At 41.3% G+C, this 14394-nt stretch overlaps 4 protein-coding genes across 5 annotated transcripts; 1 reads left to right on the forward strand and 3 right to left on the reverse strand.

Annotated features, from left to right (window-relative positions):
* Positions 1-389: 389 nt before the first annotated feature.
* Positions 390-4041, reverse strand: LOC145707990 (uncharacterized). Its single transcript, XM_081785592.1, has 7 exons — positions 3814-4041; positions 3401-3722; positions 1871-3187; positions 1230-1826; positions 815-1190; positions 681-769; positions 390-612 (listed from the first exon to the last, which is right to left on the reverse strand). Exons 1-7 carry the CDS (start codon positions 3997-3999, stop codon positions 455-457), a joined length of 3045 nt encoding a protein of 1014 aa, XP_081641718.1. The 5' UTR covers positions 4000-4041; the 3' UTR covers positions 390-454.
* Positions 4042-4662: 621 nt separating this feature from the next.
* LOC145708179 (uncharacterized) lies at positions 4663-5692 on the reverse strand. The gene is made up of 4 exons (XM_081785827.1): positions 5400-5692; positions 5285-5356; positions 5058-5237; positions 4663-4908 (listed from the first exon to the last, which is right to left on the reverse strand). Exons 1-4 carry the CDS (start codon positions 5628-5630, stop codon positions 4861-4863), a joined length of 531 nt encoding a protein of 176 aa, XP_081641953.1. The 5' UTR covers positions 5631-5692; the 3' UTR covers positions 4663-4860.
* A 3213-nt stretch (positions 5693-8905) lies between these two features.
* On the reverse strand, positions 8906-10012 carry LOC145710297 (uncharacterized). Of its 2 annotated transcripts, XM_081788033.1 has the most exons (3): positions 9799-10012; positions 9679-9735; positions 8906-9479 (listed from the first exon to the last, which is right to left on the reverse strand). In XM_081788033.1, exons 1-3 carry the CDS (start codon positions 9931-9933, stop codon positions 9318-9320), a joined length of 354 nt encoding a protein of 117 aa, XP_081644159.1. In that variant the 5' UTR covers positions 9934-10012; the 3' UTR covers positions 8906-9317. The 2 variants fall into 2 exon arrangements, with proteins under 2 accessions (XP_081644159.1, XP_081644160.1); XM_081788034.1 differs by lacking the exon at positions 9679-9735 and having other exon boundaries at positions 9799-10006.
* Positions 10013-13566: 3554 nt separating this feature from the next.
* LOC145708820 (uncharacterized) lies at positions 13567-14285 on the forward strand. The gene is made up of 3 exons (XM_081786517.1): positions 13567-13830; positions 13873-14114; positions 14163-14285. Exons 1-3 carry the CDS (start codon positions 13567-13569, stop codon positions 14209-14211), a joined length of 555 nt encoding a protein of 184 aa, XP_081642643.1. The 3' UTR covers positions 14212-14285.
* The last annotated feature ends 109 nt before the right edge of the window (positions 14286-14394 follow it).

The following is a 14394-nucleotide window of genomic DNA, read 5'->3' on the forward strand; positions in this document are numbered from 1 at the left end:
TGAAAAATAAAAATAACCGATAAAGATTGAAATTCTTGCAAGATCAAAAGAAGGGGGTCGGGGACTCGCAGTACCAAAGCTTTTTGGTACTGCCAGTACCAATTTTGGTACTGGGAGTACCAATTTTGGCTTTCCGAGTGATATTTTAACGAGATATTTCAATCGGAATAATAGTAGGCGGGTAAATAGAAGTGTATCCTGTCCGAATCAGTAAGTTTCTTATCACAGAACCCGCGGAGCGGGCGTTTCTGACTGACTAAAATTTTGCCTTGCCAAAATTGGTACTGGGAGTACCAAATTGGTACTGGCAGTACCAATTGGTACTGGGAGTCCCCGGTAGCCCAAAAGAAACGCTAAAATTTCTAGCGTTTGCTTTGTCTGAGTTCTGTGAAGGTGATTTTATTCATGAATCAATGGCAGTTTGATTATAGTACAAGACATGTTCAGGGGCTTTTTACTTTTTAGCTCGTCGTTCGATGTTTGAGGTGATTTCGTTCATCAGTCGACGGAACTTGTTTTCGTCCATTCTGATCTGGACACTTTTTACGATCTCGCCGGCGATGTATTCGTACTGAACATCTAAGATGCTCGCTTTTTCCAACTCGAACACTTCTTTCAAAGGGTTCAACTTTTTCTAAGAAAAAACTCTTTCTTATGCTCTGATCATGTGAGTACCCTTCCTTGGTTAATTGAGCCGATCGTCCATTGCGGAATCAACGAGCTTTGCCTTCCCGATATTTCCTGGCTGAGTTCTCTGATCGTACTCGCTCTGAAGAATATCTTAAGCTCCCATAGCTCAACTATTTCGACAAACCTATAGCCAGGATACAAGCGCACCAGATCGCTCAGGCTAATCGGCGGATTCTTGGGCCCTCCAGTTCGCATAAACACAATTTCCGCCAGAATCGTCCATCCGATCGCTCTAAAGAAGCCCTGTTTGGCCATTGAGGATCGAAAGCCCGCTCTGAAGAATGAATCGAGATCCTTGTTTATCGTCGGCCGCTCTTCTTCGGCCTCGACTTTCAGATCTTTGCCTTTCTTCTTCAAATAGTTCTGGATAAGAACGTTGGCTGCGTCGTCGTCGAATTTCAGATTGAAGTTGTTCAAGTTGCTCAGTATCGTGTTGACGTTTTTGACGTTTTTGGAGGGCGGGCCGTTCGGAGAGGCCTCGCGCTTTCGTTTTTCCGTCACTAGAAACGGTTGAAAATGATTTCAGCGCGATATTTTACCTCTATAGACGACATTTTTATCAAACTTGAAGGACTCGCTGCATTGCGTGGCGACGATGAGAACCGTCTTCTCGACGAGCGACGTCTTTGTCGCTTTGTCGAGCTCAACGGTGCGAAAGTTTCCGTCTTCCTGCTCTGCCATCGGCCTCAGTTCGTCCCTGACTTCGCTATTGTGGTACATTTCCGTGGCGAGGTCCTCGATTCGCAGCCCTCGATTCGGCTTGATCAGTTCTTTCATCTTCTTTCTGATGATTTCGTACAAACAGAGTTGGTTTGGAAGCAAGCAATCTCTTTCCCAGTTCCTTATTTCGTTCTTTGACCACTCTTCGTGTTTGTTGTGCAAGTATTGGACCCATAGTATGCCCGAACACGGCCGGGGCCGCTCCTCGGGGTCCTCTGGATCGTTCATTTGAAACGGCATCAGAAACCAGGACAAATTCATCGGAGGATCTTCCGGGTGATTGAGCATGATCTTCCAAAAGGCGGCTTCGATCTCGTAGCTTTTGAACTCGTTTGCATTCGGCGATCTACGAATATACTCGTGAATATAAGCAAGAAGAGAATCGTCAGCGGGTTCTTCGTCGAACTTGTGCAGTCCTAAAACAAGTATTTATCGATTCTATTCGATGAGAAAGGCGCACCTATGGAAACAGGATCGTTCCGCGTTGATGGCTCAGAAAACCTGTGCTCGATCGAACAGGCAACAATTTCCGCGAGTTTGCGAGAGTCGCGAGACTTTACTGGGGGAATGTATTCTCGAACTTCTACAAATTCCAGCTGCTTCTTCATTTTTGAAAAGGGCGTAAACTTTGCGTCTTTTTCGATTTTCACCGTTCCCATGGCTCTACCAGAGGGATCCACTTTTCTAATGATGAATTCGTTTCTTTCCCAATCTGTTCTCAAGCTCAGCTCAGTTTTAACTTCGATCGTTTCCTGAATCAAAAGCTCGAAGTGGTCCTTTCGCATAAAGAACTTGTTCCTCGGAACCACTTCTTCCAGCTGACTTGGAAACGTTGAGAAAATTTCCTCGCAAAGTTTTCGCATTTTTAATGGATATTTTTCTTGGGCTTTGATGCACATTTCGAAGTATTCGCACAGTTCTTTCTTCAGCGTTGTCTGGAATATGTGCACTTCGTCTTCGGATTTCTGAGATTTTACGTCTTCAATCAAACTGTCCAGGAAGTACCCGTCTTCGTCATTCTTTTCAGCCCATGTTCGTTTGAATTCGTCCGCAAGGCTCGCCACAGTAACATCAACTGATCTGTTTCGCTCTTTGACCGCTTCGATAGAAACTTTCGGCTCATCATCTACGCCTGGAATGAGATCACCGCCTCCTCCACCAAGAAAGAAGCCGTCGTCCTCGATTTCCATTTGCTCAGTTTTCTGAATCGCCAAGTCTAATTCTTCTTTGCTCTCTTTGAACTCGAAGTCTTGATTTGTTTCGCTTACTAAATACTTTTTGTCCTTTTCCGCCAGCAATTCGGCTTCGATGCTGGTGACTTCTTCTGTTTTTATTGTCTTTTGCGCCTTCATCACTTCTGGAACCTGGCTCTTCTTGATGAAAGAATCGACCCTGATGCTCTCAATGTTGTTCTGAATCCCGTGCGTTCCGTCTTTCGTTTGGATGTATCCTTCTACGATTTCGTATTTGTCGCTGAAGTGCGTCCTGATCGCAGACGAAAGAAAATCCTCGTCTACCAAACAGGGGATGAAGCTAAACGAGTTGTAGACGATGTCGATGACAGGAACAATGCCAAAGTCGCGACTTAAAGTCAATTGAAGGTACTTTTCGAGCAGCTGGAGAAGATGCGACTCGAGCCGTTTCTGGGCCTCTTTGACTTCGCTTTTGTCTCCGCGGGTAACGACAAGCGGATAGGAAAGGATCAAGTAGTTGAAAAAACTTCCGAAGTTGTCGACGATGCTCTTGGCAGTAGACGGATCGCGCTGAACAAGGCCACCTGAAGAAAGCAATTTTAGGAGACTAATTTGTGAACGAGAATTGGGCTGGGCAACCTTTGTAGAAAGTCTGAAATAGAGCTAGAAATTTTATAACAGATTGGAATGATAATATTTACGTTTCGTTGTTAACAAAAGCCGCTACTTTCTGACCCTGACTTAGGTTTTCTGCACAGGTTTACGACGCCAGATTACCGGCTGATTCTTTAGCGTACCTTGTTTCTTGCCTTTTCTAGGACGAAACCATTGTCCCTTAATTTGCTCGATTCCCACATCCGGCTTGTAGAGATAATTCAATGCTCCTATCCTTTTGGAAATACTCTTCAAGCGTTCTGCGTTTTCACCAGACGAGAGCAATTCTGAGGGCATCTGGGCTACTCTCTCGATTCTTTCAGTCAGCGTGACTTCTGATAAAGATCGGTTGTCTTTATTAATCCGAAGTTTAATCTTGTCCGAGCATCGGAGAGTTCTTTCGAGATTCTCGGGAGTAAGTTTGGCTAGTAGCGCGGCACTCATTCTCAGATTTCTTTCCTCTTGCTTTTCTTTCTCAGATTTTCAACTTGCATTTTACAGGTATTAATAATAGCCAATTATACATACTTATATAAAAGTCAAATAGTATAAAAACCATTCCTTTGTACGTCTTAACTTTCTCTTCAAGCTGATAATGCTGAATCTTCTTCTCATCTTCAGCGAAGATGATATTAATGCAAAGTTGCTCAAGAAAATCCTCGACGAATTTATCAAAGAATGGCGAACTTGCCCCCACTTGAAAATTCTCTGCTTTCAATTCTCTCCCATTCGTATTCGCCATTCCAACTTATTTTCGCTTCAGTTTTTCTGAGCTAATCGTGGCGTGAGAGAATTTTTGGAGCGAAGCGCGGAGGACTTTTTTTGCTTGAAAACATTTTTTGTCAAAATCGATGCTATGAAGCTGAAATGCAGTAAAAAGAGACGACTCATTAAAACTATCAAGTATTATTTAACCTGAATAGTTTCTTAAAAATTGGGATTGATGGAAATTGATTTTATTCAGGTTTCATATTTTTCGACCAAGACATCCTTTTTTAGGATCAACGTGAAGATGCCGGACTTTCTGGATGTCTTCTGACCTCAAACTCGTTTTTCGAGAACGGTTGATCGTCGTTGGAAGTCCTGGAAGTTCTTCAACGTGAAGATGCCTCGTCGTTGATCTTCGCCGACGATGGCGCCAACCGGCTAAATGAGAAGTGTTAGTTTCTGTCGCAGACTCCTAAGTGAATGTTATTTAAATTTAGACTGCGTGTGACTCAGACTGCGTAAAAAAGTTAGTCTAAATTTTGTACTGCTTATTCTAATCAACAAAGTCTTACCTGGATTTATGCTCTTTTCGGACTTTCAAACTTCAAAAGCTGAAGTGATGACTGAATAAAAACATCTCTTTTGCCTGCGACTATTCTAGAAACGAGTGAAAACGTTGTTTATTATCCGAGAACTATTCATTTTCTATATCTTTTATTCAATTTAGCAGAACTTAGCAGTCAAAATACCAAATGATAATTTCAAAAAAATTGCATGGCCGGAAATCCTTAAAAAACTGAAAGTGCAGTTTTTATCAGCTCGTTGAGACGAGTTGAACGATGGGAATGAAGATGACGGCGATGGAGAGGAAGCTCATCAGCCAAACACGATTTTCTTAGGCGTTCAAGACTTGGACGTAGCCTTTTCGGCGACCGTCGGCACTCTAAAATCGGTTTTAGAGCCAGAATGCGTATGTTATTATTAGACATTAAAATAAGCTACATTAATATTTTGCTAGTAGATTATTCATTATGTTAGATTAAATTTGTTAAACAAGTGTGATACAATTATCGAAACAAAATTGTTACTTACTTCGACCGCGGTTACGAATTCGATTTTTTTTCCTAGGTTGTGAGCCTGGCAGTGAAAGCCACACTTGTTGCATTTCGGCGAGAGCCAGCTGAACATGCTTTGGCACCACTGGTCTGTGACCTTGGCTTGCTCGAAGATGTTCAAGCGGCATGGGATATCGCGCCATGGTGCGATGGGTTCCTTGATTTCAGTAAGTGAAGAAACTAATGCATTCGTTGAAGACTTACCCCATTCTGGATCCGGAATTGGTCTTGGCAGCTGTAAATGAATCCCAAAATGGCAGTGTGATGCTCCGGGTCCTAAAAAATAATTAACTTTCAATTTCGAGTTCAGAAAACTCACGTCAATAAGTGGGCAGTTAGCTGCAACATCGAAGACGACGCGGTTGGGTGCTTTCTCTTCGATTTTGATGAAATTGGCCGTTTTCAAAGAGATGGAATCGGCGAAAAAGAACGCTGTAATATCTCGAGGAGATTTTTCTGTTGAAATTCGGGGCACCCCGAAAATCCATGGGTGGACGGCGTTTGGGTTCGGCAAGTTGATCACACCAAACTCAAACTTTAAACCCGGCATGACTCTCTTGGAGATTGACTTCTGGAGTGAGCTGCGTTCGTAAGTTGTTGTCTTTTTATACCCTCAAAATTGCGTGGCAGTTTTTTGAGCCATTGTTAACCAATAAGTGTGTGCAATAAGTACTCTAGGGCTCCACCATCTCTCCAGATTGATCAACTTTATAAGAACAACCGTTTTGCGCGCCAAGAAGGGAAAGCTTTCCTCTTTGATTTGCGCAATCCCGCGTCAGATCTAAGACTCAATGTTGAAGACTTCAACTTGAGGTCCTATACTTTTATAAACCAAATTGCATCCATTATGGAATCCCGAATTTTAACCTGGAATGCGATAAAAAGAGACGATTCGTTAAAACTATCAAGTATTATTTTCTTGAATAGTTTTATTATAATTGGGATTGATGGAAATTGATTTTATTCAGGTTTCATATTTTTCGATCAAGACATCCTTTTCAGGATCAGGGTGAAGATGCCGGACTTCTTGGATGTATTCTGACCTCAAACTCGTTTTTCGAGCAAGGTTGATCGTCGTTGGAAGTCCTGGAAGTTCTTCAAGGTGAAGATACCTCGTCGATGATCTTTGACGACTTCGTCGCCAGCCGGCTAAATGAAAAGTGTTAGTTTCTGTTGCAGACTGCTACAAAGTCTCACCTTGACTTTCGCTCTTTTCGGACCTTCAAACTTCGTGAAAGTGAAGTGAGGACTGCGCGGAAAACAACTAGCTTGGAAACACGTGTTCTAGAGAAAATCTCCTTTTTTTAAAGAACTAGGAGACCTAGTACAGTATTGAGAGTGGGTTCTCATGTGATTCTAATTGACTTATTTCATAGCGTTTCTTTTATAATAATTGGAAAATGACGAATGGATCAGCAAAGTCACTGATGATCCTCGTGGCTCATATTAGCGCGATGGCGAGTGCCTTATGGCGAGTGTCAATTTGAAATGAAAAAGCGGAATATTTCCCACTCCCAAGTAATGAAACCTATCAAATACTGGGGCACTCTGCAGACGGACAACTAGAGAACCACTTCGACAATTTATCATGGAAACATTTTTGAAGACGAATCGCACTTTAGAGACAATGTGCTTCTGCCAAGGGGTTCAAAATAATCCTATAACTGCTTCTAAATGGATCAACGATAATAATTAGATTGCTTTACTAAAAAACAACCCCTTTTTCGCTACGAAATCTATCCACCCGAAAGCCTGGTTACGGACGACGATTGGATGGACATGGATTTCGGCGAATTCAATTCAATAGATTTGGGCCCTGAATTCCATCAAGAGCTTGATGATGCGAGTCCGATGACTGCGTACAAACGCTTCTTCATAATTGCCTACTACATCATTCTCATTATTGGAATTCCAGGAAACATGTTTGTCCTTGTTATGGTAAAATTTAAGCCGCTCAATCCACAGGAGAGTTTCTTCTAGTCCTAGTCCGTTTCTGACGACTCTTTTGAGAGAAACTTTGAGAATGCATTTCTTCTGACAAATTTGTCCGTCTCCAGTTTAATTCTGCTAATAAGTCTTCCTCTAAAAATTGCCCTTTTAAACAGTAGAGATAATTTTAACCACACAGCGATGGGCTTCTTTTTTTTAGCGAGTATAAACTAGCACTCATTTCTTCGAAGCCCAGTCAGTTCCAGAATGGCTTTCGTCGAAAATCGGCACAGCGAAAAATACTATGATAAATAATGGCTTGTGCAAGTTTTATTTGGGACATACTGTTCTGTGCCTTTTGGCGACTCTTCTAACAATCGTAGCAGGTTGCTTTAAGAAATAGAAATCATTTTCATTTAATCATATTTTAGTCGCTGCTGACAGATTCATAGCAGTGAGAACAACGAAGAATATCATCCTCAGGTTCTTATTATGAAAAATTTGTGTGAAGCCCATTTATCAGACAAAAACGAGCGAGCTGGTTTTTGGCGTTGTCAGGAGCCATTTGGCTGATTTCGTTGTTCATCACCACTCCAGTGTTTTACTTTTCGCTTGTAGAAGACAATCGCTGCCAAACGGTGTGGATTCTGGAATCGGAAGTAACCGCTTAATTTCCCAAAAATCAAGGCTTATTTTTCGACCATAGGAACAATGCGAGCAGTATATGTCAGAGCCATTTGAAGGAAAGCACGTCTCTGAGCTGTGTAAGAAAAAGAATACGCTGTCAACTCACAACACTTGCGAGGCGAATCATACAGATATTGAAAAACTCTACTCTTTATTCTGCCTTGGTGGCTTTATATTATTGGTGAATACTATTTTAATTCTCGGGAAAGGTAATCTAGTCTAGCCGATGCTCGCTGTTCCAATGCTATATTACTGCTTCTTCAGCCGTTTCAAAGAGCACACTATGGAAATAAGTACTCGCAGAATAGCAGCGATGCTCTATCTTATTCTTTAGACGGTTTAAGTCAGAGCAAACCCAATCAAGTAAACGACCGAACTTCTGAAGTGAAGAGAAACGTTATCGCCCTCTCAGTTTCAGGAAAAGGATGATCACTTGTTTTTTCGTTGAATTTGTAATTAGTGATTATTTCGACTAACAGTTGCTTTTACTTGGATACCGTTTCTGGTATTTCACCTGATCCGATTCCTGGGACCGCTCGTTTCTTATCAAATCAACAAGACTGCATGTGACATGTTCGGGTAGATTCAAATTGATTTCGCAAAGGCCGAATTTTTAAGAATGGCCACTACGCTACTGCTATATCTAAGCTGCCTTGTCAACCCCTTACTGTATACCTGCTTCGGCTCAACTGTGAGAAAGAAATTAGGTAATAAGTCATGGGGACTTACAGCTTGAGCGTACAAACGACAACTTACCTTTTTAAGTGCGCATCGTTCGATATAGTTTTTATCAGGGAAGAGGATTAAGGATCTCGAGAATGTGCTTATCGATTTTCTAAAACTATAGTGCACTATTCGCGACGTAAAGTCAACCATCGCTTCGTCAAACATAAGCTCGCCTATGCCCACAACATCCTTTAACTTCCACTCGATTCGCCTCAAGTCACTCAGGAAACTTTCCAGCAATGCTCAAGAATAATAATATTATTCAATGTCCATCCTTTGTCGAAAATAATTGAAGAGAACGAGGCGCCAGAGGAAGACAACGTCGAATGAAGCGAGACTCCTGGCGGAACAACACCATTTCCATCTCCGAATCAGTTTCGGACTCAGGTTTGGTATTTACGCGTTTTGAAATTCGCAATTTAAAATTCAGACAACAAAAGTATCAGCTGAAGCGAGGTTCTATTCGCTGTTCACTTTGTTCAATGTTGGTTGGATTTATTTGAAGAAAATGTACACAAAAATAAAGCTATTGAATAGAATTGAACGAAATTAATAAACAGTCTCAAATTCAAAAAGTGACCGTCCCTCTCCAAGTACTAAGTGACAGAATTCGAAAAATAACGGCAAAGGGTTCGACAGTAAAAACATTAAATTTTAAAGAATTAGGGTTGCGATAAAGGCCTCGTGAAAAGTTCGGGCATAAATATATAGAACGGGGTATGATAATCAATGAATTGAAGGATTCGACTGCTTCTCGACTTTTTATCTGGCCGTAAACAAGAAGGCGCTTCTGGTTAAAAATTATTTGTCAGTTTGAGATTGGGATATTTTTGAAGAGAGAAAGTGTGCTTTTTGTGTGGGTATTATGTTTTAAATTTGGTCGTCCTTGGCGTTTTCAAGCTTTGTCTCCCTTAGTATATTCTCCGTCGTCTTTTTTCCTGTGGCGGATGAAGGCGATAGCACCGACAACAACGAAGAGCGCCGCCACGGCGATCCCGGCGTACATTATGACACTGTAGTCCTCGGAACCTGCATTCTCGGGCTCGTCCTTGACGTTCTGAAAATTACCGTTTTTATGTGAATAAATGTGAATGTTTAATTTTTGGATAGCGTTTGAAGGCATTGCCTGGTTGAAAGCAATTTACAATTGTCCCTCCTTTTATTCAAAAAGAGGTGATTTTATGGCGCATTTGATTTGAAATGTTAGATTGATAAGCTAAGCACATGCTTGGGAAAGTTTAAGCCAGCTGTATTACTGTATTTAGTGTTGTCAGACTCTCTTCTGTTGCGTCGTGGCTTTTCGGTTGCAAAAACTATCCATGTACAAATAAAAATCATCCAAGATCCGAGTTGAAGGTATAAAAACGATTACTTACTGGGATAGAAGGACCAAAGTCGCCGGAGCCGGAGCCTTCGAAGTCTTCGTCGTCGTTGTCGTACTGTGCTTGTGCGGTTTGGTAGAGCATCGAGGAGAGTAGTGCAAGGTCTCTAGTTCGGCGGTTCATATTCATCGACAATTTTTTCGCGTTTTCAATTTCTCACTCTGAATGGAGAATTCGTCAGATTGGCCTTATTTTATTTGACTTAGGCAGGTTTAGAAAGGGCACGCGCAGCGGAGGTCCCGTTGCCTCTCCCCGTTTCTCTCAAGGTCAGAGTGACCTCACGCACGATCTTTCACAGGATATATAAATTAGCGCCATTAAGTATACAAGGACAGGGCAGCTCGAAGAATAGCAACTTCTGCGATTATTATCCGGCCCAGACCTTAGGATTAATTATGGGAAGCTGGCAGCTGCTGCTCTCTCTACTGATGATGCAATAAAGACTTGTATCTAACCAGCAGCCATTAAATTGTTGTCAGAGTCTCTCAATAAACGGGCGATGATTTAGAACTTCTCTTATAGAAAATTCCATCGCGATGGGGCCGCGTCACTTTTTATATTTACGATTCGCTGACTAAATTTTCTCTCGAGCTCTCTTCTCTCCACGCTGCAGCGATATTAGCATTATCTTTTCTCAATTAAATTCCGGCCTCTAATCGGCGGAAATAAAGCCCTCCACGCTCTCACAAGCGATTACTGTAAACGAAGGCGTAATTATCTCAAATCTCAAAAGCGTATTTTCCGAGAGGCGACCCCCCACGGTGAGAACACTGTTTTTATGAGCGCGAGCTAGTGGAATTCATACTTCCATAAAAATTCATCATAATTACCCTCTCGCAGCTCTTTGCTGACAAGATCAGACGCCAATTAAAGCTTTCATGTTTTTCGATTTAAAATTGTCAAGATTCTCTGTCGCAGCGAACAGAAAAGTGGTTTTGTTTGAAAAACGAATCTGCAAAACGTTAATTGTTCAAATAGAGCGCGCATGAAATGGATTCTCGCCATTTTTATCAAGTTCCTGGCTCGCTTCTTTCTCTCTCTCTCTTTTTATGAAAGTGTGTCTCGTTGTGCTCGCAGCACAATCATGTTCATATTTATGTTAAATCACACGAAAAGAAAGTCAGCTTCAATTGAGGGGAAAACGACTTGTGAGTCGAATTCAAACATAGACGGCAGATATTGTCGTTTCTCCTCTATGATTGCACTTAAAAATTTAAACTTCAAAGTTAGAATTTCGCGATTCCCTTTGAAGAGGCTAAATCGATAGAATTACCCAAAACTTGATTTTTATCTTGCGTCCCTTGAGACTCTCAAGTTGAGAGGCTTTCATCCTGCTCTGAGAAATAAACGAGTAAAGGAGATATTCTGATTGTGTTCGCCAAAGGGCCGCTATCGACTCTCTCTCTCTCTCTGTTTCCCTCCCTCACGTCTCCCATGTTCGTTATCGGCTACTATAGTGTATTCTCAAAAAAATAAACTCTGCGATAAGAAAACCGGAGAGCGACTTGACTCGTGTACGTGAGCCCGCACTGGCACTGTCCTTGGCCGAGCGAAACACCACGCAGCTTTTTCTTTTTACTTTTTTATTACTAATTAAATTCTCGCAATTAATTTATTTCCCTGACAGCCGACGTGATTATAGAAATTCCCAAGTCGCGTTTCCTCTTTTATCTTTATTTTTGAAACAGCCTAAATTCTTTGAAAAACATTTTAACCGACAATTTAAAACTGATTCTCTGCTTTAATCTACGCGACGCTGAAGGGATTAAGCTGAATTATTAACGAGTCTATTTTCATTTATAACTTTTACCCTTCTAAAATTAATCAGATGCGCCTGTTGAAAAATACATGGCCCTACTTCAGATACAGATCACCTCCGAGCCCCTCTAAATATTTAACAAGAAAGGTATAATTTTAAAAAAGCAGCTAGCTCAAAAAGACCTCATGACTAGCGATGGAAAATTAAAAGACAGATGGGCCTGTGAATCAGCAAATGATGTTCTGTTGCCTCGTGACAAGTGTTTGAATAAGTACGATAAAATTGTAAAAACGCCCTGAATAAGCACTTTTGTATAACGAGCTGTCAAAATCTGACTGAGTTCGATTTCTTTACTCTGTGTGAGTAAATTCTCACATAAATTCTTGTCCCCTTCAACTTATTCGAATCATTAACTCAGTGGCCTTGTACCACAAGCTAAATCGATTCGTATTTCGAAACTATTTCAAAGAGAATGGAAAACTCTTCGTGTGTATTCTCTTTTCAAAAAAGTGAAAATATTTCTTTTGCAAAATTAGCAAGGTCGACGAACAACTTTCGTTGAATTTTTCATGGTTTGATTTGGTCGGAGTTCGCGCACGCGCATGAGCTTCAGCTCAAGCGGCTCAGCCGTTGGCGCTCCGCCAGTCTTTCGCTGAAAAAAAACGAAGAAAAAACCGTAAAAATTATGTGGTCACGAATTACGACGTTTCTCAGCCACGTGCGGGGTTAATTACAATCCGTGCATGTGTAAATATACAGTCGTCTTATGAAGATACTCTTTGATCTCTCCGGCGAGTTTCCAAGGACTGCTCCGTCCAGCAAGGATAGATCTTATTATAAAAATAAATAGTCATCTTATGTTTCTCTTAAGGGTTCCGTGATGTCGTGTGTGAACTGATGTAGATGGCCTGTGATAAATGGCCCTTCCCGTCACAAGTCAACTGTAGTTTCTTCGCATAAACGACTAACTACTCCCTACAGTAACTTTTTCTTCCAAGTGCCAGGACTATCCATTTACAGTTCCTTATCTGTAAATAGCAAGCTAGCAGTTTACTCGTCCAGAGAGTAGTCAAAGACTCTGATGGCATTTTTTCTCTTGGCTGATATTGTGAAAGAAGATGATCGGCTGCACAAACTAAAATTCCCTCCGCCAATTAATAATTAACGAATTATTAAATGTAGAATCTGTTTGCCCTGGCCAGCTGTCATTCTATTCACCGCAAAGAAAATCCAGCAGGGGCCATTTATTTTTATCAGTGTCGATTGTATCAGAAATTTGAGGAAGAAGTGGAAAGGGAATACAATCCGACGGAAAACTACATCGATCTCACACTCGTTCTTCACTTTCGAACTTATTTCTCTCTTAAAAATGATTATCAACAATTAAAAAATAAAGAGATTGGATTTTATTTTTTGCTTGTTTCATGCGAAAATTCTCGTGGTTTTCTGCCAGATGCTTGAAAACGGAGCTCATTCGGATTCAAAGTCAACGCCGGCTCAGGTACCTGATCTCATCAATATCTCAGGAATCACTAACCAACTCTTAGTAATCAATTGTTGGTGATAGAGTGCACTACTCTCGTTCTTTTCATTGCAGAGTTCCAAAAGCATCGCATCTTAGTAAAAAGCAGTGAGTTCTCGAAAGTAAATTTTCTAAGCAAGAAAAAAATTGGAACTCTTCCGAAAGTCTACTTGAGCTACCTTATCTTAGCGAGAAATTGAGCTCTGCCAAATTTAATTCATCCTGTGCTCTTATTATTTTCTCCTGCATTAAATTCAATCTTCAATAAAAAATATTTGAAATCTCTTATTTTTCAAAGGCTCCCACTGAGCTACTGCTGCTGAAGCTGACATTTATCGAAACTAGAAATCGCAAGTTATCAGATGAACGCAGCGGGGAACGGGCACTACTTCAAAGATTAGGAATAGTGCACGATGCGCCCTCTTTCGACAAGGATTTGAATAAAAACGTCCGGCGGATTTTCATTTCACAAGATCGCAAAATGACTGACAAGCCAAAATCTCCAGCTACAGAAGATCCTCCCATCTCGCTTACGGCAACCCAAGCAAGACCGTCGAATCGCGTCATCAGAAGTACTTTGCTGAAGGCTTTGGAAACAGATCCGACGACTGTTGGCCGAAGTGAAGTCGAGCACGATCGCGCCGATCGCTTCAAACTAGAACGACTTGCTCTTCCCGACGGAAATCCCACTTCCTATCTTCTCTGCCGCCATTTTGCTTGCGAGGAGAGGCCCTTCAAGGACAAGGTAAAAATGTGCCATATTTTCTCTAGTCCATAACTTTTAAAGGTGTTCCTTGGAATAGGAAAAAGTGGCAAAGTGACAAATTCGCAGGTCAAGAATCACATGGAAATAGGCTATCATGGAGGTACCATGGAGCAACTTTCCGAGGCTGCGGCAGAAGTATGCATCAGTCTGCGACTTCCGCCGACACTCTTTTCCTCGGATAGCTTTAAGAGACTCACTGAGTTTCTAAGCGACGGATACTTTCCAGGCGGCATCAACGAAGAAGACATTCGAGGACACTTCGAGTAAGCTTTATTTATTTTAGTCAAATTCCGAATAAACCCATATTTTAGGCAAAAGGGCTACGATCCTGAATGGGAATCCGAAGAAGAAATGAACTAAGGACAATAACTGCTATCGGAGACAGTAACGATTCCAAGATCTTCCCATACTTATTACAAAACTGTGCTTTTTAACGAAACTGATAATAAAATAAAATCTGAAACCAAATATCATCGTTTGCACATCGTTTGCTTCTTACAGACTCAATATCATGAAAAAATGCGGGCTTATTTAAAATGCGCG

Source organism: Oikopleura dioica, chromosome XSR, assembly GCF_907165135.1.
Source record: "Oikopleura dioica chromosome XSR, OKI2018_I68_1.0, whole genome shotgun sequence".
In the NCBI taxonomy this organism is placed as follows: domain Eukaryota; kingdom Metazoa; phylum Chordata; class Appendicularia; order Copelata; family Oikopleuridae; genus Oikopleura; species Oikopleura dioica.